The 9,783-nt window shown below is 34.3% G+C and overlaps 1 protein-coding gene across 1 annotated transcript; it reads right to left on the bottom strand.

The window, feature by feature from the left end:
• Positions 1–6,378: 6,378 nt before the first annotated feature.
• LOC147557957 (uncharacterized) lies at positions 6,379–8,173 on the bottom strand. Its single transcript, XM_086659504.1, has one exon. The coding sequence runs from the start codon at positions 7,891–7,893 to the stop codon at positions 6,679–6,681; it is 1,215 nt and encodes a 404-aa protein (XP_086515630.1). The 5' UTR covers positions 7,894–8,173; the 3' UTR covers positions 6,379–6,678.
• Positions 8,174–9,783: the final 1,610 nt, after the last annotated feature.

Raw genomic sequence — 9,783 nt, forward strand, 5'->3', positions numbered from 1 at the left:
TTTGGGAATAGATTTCACAAATGCACCCGACTTCACCGACGTTGTTCAAGTTGCAAAAACCTATCAAGAGAATGCTAAAACAGATAGACTCATAGATGATGACTTTGTCCAGACTACTCCAACAACAGTAAAGAAGAAGAGAACAAAATCAAAAGCTGTTAAGGGTGGATCGGATAAAACAGTTGATCCTGTTGAAACACCAAAACAGAATTCTCTTATTAAGAGAATCAAACAAGCTCCCAGAACAAGGAAACTAACTGAAAAAGCCGAGCCAAAAGAAAAGGCCGAGAAAGAAAAAAAGAAGGAAGTTGCGAAAAAGGAAGTAGTGAATGTTGAAGAATTGGATAAAAAGGGGAAGGGAGTTTCGATTGAGGATGATGAACCACTTAGCAACTGGAAGAAGAGCAAAGTTTGGAAGAAAGTGAAAGATAATGAGAAAGGTCTGCTTGAGGAGTTTAACCAAGGAGTGAAGATGAAGTAATGAATTAGAAGTTTAATACTTGTCGTTGTCTATGTTATGAAATGTTTTGTTGTTTGTGTTACATTATGATGATTGCAACAAACATAATCTGTTATCTCTAATACAATATAACTATTTTGCTATAAATTCAGTTTTTTAAACTAACAACAATTAACATGCAGAACAATTGTATGGGAATCAAATCTGACAAGTGATGTTAGAGGAAGAGAGGTGAATTGGCTTATGATGAACTGTGAAACCGATGCTCAGCTTATAAATTGGTGGTCAAAGCATCTATCTTCCCAAGTTTTAGTTGGGGCTGGACAAGTGTTCGTTCTCGCTTCTGAATTATGGGTAAGTTTTATTTAAAGAACTCATAATTTCATAATAGATATTTTTTTTAAGTTATACATTACATTTTTTATATAGATGAAAGATTTAGAATGATTAGTAAAGTATGTATAATTTACTGAATGTATCTTTTTAGAAAGTAAATTATGTATAATTTACTGAATATATGTATTGTCTGTCAAAAATTATAAATACTTTATTAAAAAGTATTCATATTGAAATATACAATATGTTGTTTTTATTTGACAGACAATGATAAATTGCAAGTCAGCTCAGTCAAACATAGACCCATACCTATCAGATCGGTTAATAAATGAGGCTGAAAGAGGGCTTATATCTTATATAGTTGCTCCAATGTGTCATTCGATGATTACAGATGTTAGTAGGGGTATTCATTGGACTTTGTTAGTATTTGATTACTTTGATCAGTCTTGGACCCATTACAACTCGTTATTCTTTGACACAAAGCTCCGTAAACAATGTGAAGAAAATGCTGCAAGGTATGGACAATACATATTAGATGTGCTTCACAAAACTAAATATGTGAGTCCTGAATTTAAGAAAAAATGTAAGGTTTCGAAGACGCCGTATGATCATCAACAAGGAGAAAAGTAAGTACAAAATATTTCTTACTTTTGTGATTACTGTAATACATACAGATAGTTTTATAGTTTATAAATTATTTGGTGGTTTCATAATAAATGTTATATCAATGATTGACAGTGCGGATTGTGGACTATTTGTTATGCTTCATATGGATTTAGTATTCATGAAACATTACAAATGGGGAGTACCAGATGAATACCTTGCGGACGATTGGATTGAATTAGCTCAGCGTAAAAGAGCGGAAGTGACGTACGAGCTATTGTATGAAACAAGAGATCTGTGGAAAAAAAACTTTAATATAGTTTTAATTTAAGTAAGGTTTTATTTTTTCGATTTGAAAGTAGTTGTAATGAATTAGATTTGACTGTTTGAAGTAAAAAATATTTGGATGGGAAATGTAATTTTTAATTAAAAATATCATATTTGTTGAAAAAATTACTGAAATTTATCAAGTTTCTTCCTTTAATTTTTGATATAAATATGAATGAACAACATGATAAATGTGAAATTTACATGAAAGTATGAATTAAATCTGCAAAACATTTAATTTGTTAAAAAAGTATTGGCTATTGTTGAAAAAAATTTCCGATAAAATCCGTAAAAATATATAATATTACGATATACAGTATTAGAGGTATTTGGTGTTCTTTAATAATATTCACATATGTTAAGCAAGGTTCATACCACAACCGCTAAAGTACACCCTTTTGATAGAGAATAAAAATAGAATAGTGAAACAAAACGTATAATTCAAACATTGAAAATTTTTTATTTATTTGGATTGAAAGTGTAATGTAACATATGTGAATACATCAAATGTTTGCCCTACATGTTTTGCGATTGTGGTAAGAAGGTTGCTTACACCTACCACATATCCTTAATTTTCTTGGCATATTTCCCGAGCTCTCGATCCGTACTGTTCTTGGACGACCTGGTCTACGACGAATCAACGGTGGGAGAATTTTGGTAGCTTCATCAAAATTCTTTGGTTCATCAACATTGGATATAGGCATTATATGTTCCTTGTAAGTCTTCACATAAGACTCAGTTGTCCAAATAGGATCGTAAAAACAATCTTGTTGGTCGTCAGACAAGCTTTTAATGCACAACATTGCGTGCTCACAAGGAACACCATCAACTTGCCACCTTCTACAAGTACAAGAAATATGTAGAAGATTAACACAATGAGAAGGTTCTGAGTAAACCTCGAATATGAATGGGGCTGCCTGGGCAATATTCCAAGTTGCCGCACTATCATATTTTGCTTTCAACAGATCAGTGATGGTTGGACACAAGAATGTCGTCCATTTTTTAGACAATTCGCGTGCTGTGTTCATTTTGTTCATTATATGAATATGAATTGCCTCCAACATTGCTGTAATTGGTAGTCCACGAACATGTCGAATCTGATTGTTAAAGGATTCTGATAGTTGAGATGATATCGCTGTGTATCTGTATAAAAAAAAACGTATATAAATTTTTTTTATTTTTTTATAATGTCGATAATTTTTACAAAGAAGAATACATAATGTACAGTAAATAATCCAAAAATGCTGTGTCAAGTACATGTTATTTGTAACACAAAGTCAAAACTTTATACCGTAAACTACATAATATTCAAAAAATAAATCAATATAGATAATGAAATGAATACACTATTTTATCTGATCATACCTTATACCGGGAAAGAAAGCATCTGCCCAAGAAGCAGGGTCTAAGGATTGAAAAAATGCAGCAACTTTTGAACCACCCATCTGTATCATCTGGTTAATAGTTGCGTGATATTCAGATTCGGGAAGAGCTCTAGCAGCCTTGAAAATCAATGTTTGGAAGAATTTTGATTTTCTAGCTCCATTTGCCAATCTTAAATTCAGATTGTTCCTTAGATGCCAAACACAAAAGGAATGGTGTGTTGTTGGGAAAATGTTCTTAACACCGTTGATTATACCACTGTGACGGTCTGAAATAAAGATATACGTCTTTTCCATATTCAGAGCATTGCGCAAATGCCTTAGAAACCAGTCCCAATTTTGGTCATTCTCAACATCAACCACAGAATATGCTAACGGAAATAGACCTGTAAATTGAAAATATTTTAGTGAAAGTATGAAAATTTAAATATTCATCAAGCATACTTCTGTAAAGTTTTCATAACTTATGGTAAATTTAAAGTAATGTACATAAAAAGATGTAATATGATGTTGAAAAAGGAGATACTTTTTTATATTAATTTTGATAAATTTAAGAATGTTCAGAAATTACCATTGTTACCGTCTTTAGCCACAGCAGCCAGTATGCACCCGTTAAAACGAGTTTTGCAAAAAATCCCATCAACATATATAACTGGTCGACAATATTGGAAGCCAACTATACAAGCATGTGGTGCAATGAAAATTCTTTTAAATCTCCGAGACACCTCTTCAACTTCAAGTTGTACTATGCTGTTTGGGTTGGTACGTGAAAAGGCATCAGCATACCATCTAAGTTTTGCATAGGAATCTCCTTCTTGACCAAATGCTTCATTCATTGCTACTTTCTTCCCCTCATAAGTGTAGTAATATGGAAGTTGGACAACGTAATCTTTCAAGAAATCTTTCTTCAGACTTGCTGTGGAACGATCTGGGCTTCTTGTAACCTCATCTAAAATAAGTTTCCCAACAAATGAACTGTTTATTTTTGGTTTCTTGGTCTTCTTAATGAAATCTTCACAGTCATGTTTCATTTCCATGTCTTTCAAAATAAACATAGATTCGCATTTCAATGGCGCACATCTATGTACTCTCCATTTGCAATCTTCAACAGGACATACAGCAGTTACCCGCTTCGAATCATTTTTAATAAATTTAAAATCATGGCCAGTATTTATACTATATTGCCGAAGAGCAAATCGAAAGGCTTTAGCACCCCCGGGAAATAATTGACCAGGTTCAGTAAACATTTTATCCCAACCATCAGATTTTAGTATCGTCTTCTTGCTTTGTATTGATGAATCTGTTTGAATCTCCATCTGTTATGTAAAACATAATATTAAATTATTTGATATTGATTTAATAATTAAGCATATAATTCAATACAGACCAATTGTTCAGATACGTAAACAATTTAAACTGTACAGAACAAATTACGTACTTTTATGTGTATGTATGAGATTAGCAGTCAAGTGTAAAAAAGTACGCATACTTTGTAGCAAGTAAAACTATAATTTATGCCTATTACATATTTCTTTACAACACCATGTCAGAAATATGTATAATTTGTAAAGAATTTTATATATGTACATATATTTTACAACACCATAATAGTAAAAAGTATAACTTATGTAACATAAAGTATACGTAATGTATACTACACGACAAAGTGTTTTCCATACAGATCTGAGATTAAATAACTAGAATCTAATATCCATCATTATCTGTACTATCAGTTCAATTTGATCTGAATGTAATCAAAGATCTGAAACATCTAAATAATTGAATGAAAACATCAGATCTAGATTACATGGATTCAATAAAAATGTAAAAGAAATATCAAATACATGGAAGAACACTTTAGATATAGAAGATTACAGCAAGACAGATTCAGATTAAATGAAATGAAAAAGAAGAACATTTGATATTTATCAAATCTTCAATATGAATCGTTAAACTATAAACCAATATACATAAGATTTTAAACCTGAATAGTTGTGGCTAGAATAAAGAGATAATAAGTAAAAACCCTAAATTCTAATGGAGGTTGTGATGATAGCTCTTGATTGAATACTAATCAATGGAGTTTTTTACAGCTGGGGGAGAGTTTAATGAATGTTTAATGAAGATCTCATTTTTAGAGAGATAGTGGGAAAGTTACTCGATTTCGGTTACGGAATTTTAGAGAGAGAGAAGTTAGTTACAAAACAAACGTGATTGGAGAGAGAAAGTTGAGATAAATATGGAGAGAAAATCTAATACGGTTTAAAATGAAAATCACGATTAGATATTAAAAGAAGGTTAATATAGGTATTAAATATATAATAAGTATTATATGGATTTGTGTAATCTCTCTAGATGATACCAAAAGGATCAGATATCTATTAAAATTATTATTTAGATAATCCTTTTTAGGATTATAAAGGATTAAATCTCCTATTAGGAGCCTATTTTTGGTCTATAGACTCAAAAATTAATTCTTTTTTCTTATAAAAAATGTTGATTTCCACCTCCAATTATTTTGGCACGAACCTAACATAATCTTATTTTATCCCAAAGAACTGGACAGTTAAAAATGTGGCAACTATATTTGATATCCACATTATCACTAACATAACTCACTCACCAAATATATGACCAACTCTAAAAACTAAACTTCTCAAGCTCCCAATTATCATCGTAATCATACTTAGTTACTCACACAGCGGTGGATCCGGATTTGAATCTAGAAGGAGCGAAATTATATACAAAACATAATATTTACAAACATAATAATTAATAAAAGAAGAATCATCAACACAAATACATCTATTATATATAACACAATGGTGTTTTTTGAGGTGAGCCGTAGATTTATGTCATGGATATTCACGTCCATCCGATATTCATCAAAAATTATCTAATCTAACGACTAAAATTGAATTTCAAACCCACCAAATCAGAGGCTCCTTAATTCTCTCCCACTTTTTTGATAACCAACCACAAAAAACCACTATATCCCACGTTTTTTCACTGCTAAAAAATAACCACTTACCCATATTCTCTCCCTTAACATCCTATAATCTCTCCATGTTCAGAAAATTAGTTACAAACCACCCACTAAATTCTCTTCCTTCCTACTTCCTACTTATTTTCACACAAAATTATGCCGTGGCGGAGGCACGGGCTATACCCTAGTTATATAATATGTAGTATTGTTGATGTATGTTAAATCAAGGTGGAGCCAAATCTAGAGGGACCTAAATCTCAGAGGGTCACAGTCGACTCAGAGAATAAGAAAAAGAACGACAACCACTCTTATTTGTACGAGAAAATCAACATACATGAACATAAAAATACGGTAAATATCAATGACCATTCACGGACGGTTTAGATGTTTCTAAAGAGAATAAAAATAGACGAAGGGGTTTAAACATAGGATCTTTTATGCCTCGACTAAATTAGAAATCATAAATGTATCAATCTTAATACGATATTTTTTTTTGTTACTAATAACATTAAAAAAGAAAATGAGGGAGTCACTCGAAGCCGGCGAGCGGCAGCTCGCCTCACCTGGTGAATTCGGCCCTGTACTCACATACTATAGGTTATTGCAAAGCAAGGCAGCACAGCAGCTGGGTTAACCACCAATAGCTCCTCTTCATCTAACCTGGACTGGGTCCAATCACCACCTTCACCAACAACCTTGTCAATCCTTTCTTCAACCTTGTGAACTCCCCCTTGGTAACCCGCAATCCGACCCGCTATAACTCGGCAAACCAGCATCACGCGCTTCACCTTCATGAAAGCAAACTCCTCGTCAAGCTCTTGAGCAAAACTCACGTGAGCTCTCCAACTATTCGAAAAAGTCGAAATTCTATCCATCTTACCTGAAAATCCTGACCTAATAATCCTACATAAATTACAATGTTCTTGGCTACAATTACTATAATTCCCGTTATGTCCCAAATTACAAATAAACGTGGCACAATGAAATCTCAATAATTCGTTTCCATTTGCTACACATCTTTCATCTCTTTCAACAATTCCCTCTTCTTCTTTTGATTTCACCAAATTTCTATAGTCTTCAAACATCTCCAAGATTTTCGGACTATTACGAATTTTCAGAATTCGATGAACTTTTGGGTAGTTATTGTTTTTCCAACCCGTTTTAAAGATAATTTGAACAACATTTTTACCCGGATCGACATCGTGAAGTTCTGTAAAGGCGTGTTTGATTGATTCATGTTGGTCTAGTAATTGAGGTGTGTGAAGGATTTCTCCGCATATTGTACAAGGAACGATATCTTGTCGAAGAGGAAATGACGGGTAGTCTATAAAAGAGAAATCAGGGTCCGAAGAAGAGGAACGGGTACGCCGTTTTCGTAACGGGGATGATGAAACTGCAATGGTTGTATCGGTTGTAATGGTGGCGGTGGTGGTAGTGGTGGGTTTTACAATGAAGTTTTGGGATGAGCTTGATGTTGAGAGTACTGGTGTTGGTGAAGTAGTAGTAGATTGGATTTCGTTAATATTAGTATTTGATTTCGTGGACGGTGGGTTTGAAGTGAAGATTCGTTTGATATAAGACCAAGATCTATGGGGTTTAAGAACACAATTAGAAGATTGATGAGAAGAAGAATTGGAAGAGAGAGGGGTCACTTGACGTTTCTTATTGGTAGGATGACGATGGTCGGCTGTTGTGAACATGAAGCAACCCAAGTGTAGAAAGAGAATGAGGATTGAGGAAATGAAAGTATTGAAGAAGGATTTGGATTTGACAGATGATGAAGATGAAGTTGTTGACATTGTTACAGTCAGGTTTACATGAAGTTGTTGTGGTGAAGAGAAAGCTTAGGATGATAAGAAGATAGATAGAGAAAGAGAGAAGATAAGAAAGAGAACGTTGGTGGTGGGGGTTGAGACTTTGCATAAAGTTGATGAAGAAGAGTAGTTACAAGGCAACTTCACAGGTCATTCTCTCTTTGCTTTCTTTCAATAGTAGCAAAGTTTAACAAAAAAGAAACGTTGTGGAACAACAACATTTTCAGTGTTGTAAAGATCTTGTCAAAAATTGTAAGTGTAGCTGATCAATATATTTTCTAGTTGTTATATTTTTATTTTTTTTGTTGTTGAACTTTCTAGTTGTTATAGTAAAATAAATTTGGGTTGAATTTTTTCGCTTTTTATATCCCCCAACCCCACTATCATTTTCTTTCCACTCGCCGGCAAACGACCGCTGCTGTCAATCTTTATTCTTTTCTCGAATCTTTCTTCTCTTCCGTCCACCGCTTCGACCCACATTACCACAATTATTTCTCTCTCTTTGTTCCTTCTTCTCTTTTTGTCCTCCTCCCTCTCTCTCCTCTTCTCTTCTCTCTCTTTCATCTACGCCATCTTTAGGAAGTACTAGATGTTGTAAACGTACATCCGGGGGCGCCCTGGACCCAAAGCCACCGAAGCGGTCGCTTTGGGCCCCCACTTTGTGAAGGGTCTACAATTTTGGGTTTCGATGTCTGTTTTCAAATAAGAGTTATATTCTTAACAAAGTTACAACATGACTTAATTGTAGCGTTGTGGTTTAGTGGTTAGTATACGTGCAAAAGGTCAATGGTTCAATTCCTCTTGTTAGGGGATAAGGAGGCCGCTCTATTTCTGACAAAATCCTTATTCTGCTTCTATTTTGGCTTTTAGGAAAACTAATTAAAGTTAGACCCTAATTTGGGGATTCTATATAAGGCCCTCATTAGAACAAAATAAGGTGTGGAAAATTCTCAAAGAGACTTCTAACTCTACAACATCAAGTAGAGCAAGAAAGAAAGAATAATTCTCAACTATCTATCTAGTCTAAAGAAGAATGTGTTCTTCGTTTAACCACCATTAAAGTTCTAGCTAAACTTGATTGGGAGATCAAGTTGATTACTCGGTGTCTCAAGTAGAGGAGCTACAATTGGAGCTCTTGGTCTTCTTATATTCAACCGTTTAAGTCCGTGGAAAATAGCGAACAAGGTAACAATCTCTATCTAACTTAGTTCATATTAAGCGTATGCATGAGATCCTGGAGATACTAGTGTTAGACATTAGATGTCTAACATTCCGCTTAAAACACTAAGAGACACTATTGATGATGAATAAAATGTCCAGACGTTGACTAACGTCTGAAGAGTCAAGATCAGACCTGAAGTCAACAAGGTCAAGACGGCTTAAGGTAGCAGGACTGTTTGGCATGGACAGATCAGCCCTGGGGTCTTCAAAGGAGTGAGGGGGGTCCACACAGGTTCGGCCAGTGTCTTACGCCCAGAACTAGGGAGGCAACAACGCCAAGCGACCTATCGACTTAATCCCGAAACTTCTAAAAAGATCTCAGTCGGCCATACATCTCGAAGTGTTTAAGCTAGCTTGGACTACAAGTATCTAAAGGAGGAAACTTTTCCTTTAGAGTCTATCACACCGAAAAGATATCTACGGAAAATCCTTGAACTTAGGAACTTCCACTTATCAAAGATCCGGGATAGGCTCCAAGAGAACCCCTAGATACTCAAGGGAGGAAACTGTAGGGATTTACACCCTTCTACTAGTGTTTATAGCGGAAATATGACATCTAATGTCTACACTAGTATTCCCAGGATCACATGCAAAACTAGTAATTAATCTAATGGAGATAGTAGATTACCTTAATCGCTTTTCCCTCGAACTAGT

The sequence above is a fragment of the Eschscholzia californica genome, unplaced genomic scaffold (genome assembly GCF_041429995.1).
Source record: "Eschscholzia californica isolate CP2 unplaced genomic scaffold, dmEscCali1.0.p SCAF_2, whole genome shotgun sequence".
Taxonomy (NCBI): Eukaryota; Viridiplantae; Streptophyta; class Magnoliopsida; order Ranunculales; family Papaveraceae; genus Eschscholzia; species Eschscholzia californica.

Coding starts and splice junctions, on each gene's coding strand:
- LOC147557957 (XM_086659504.1), bottom strand. CDS start 7,893: ATGTCAACAACTTCATCTTCATCATCTGTCAAATCCAAATCCTTCTTC.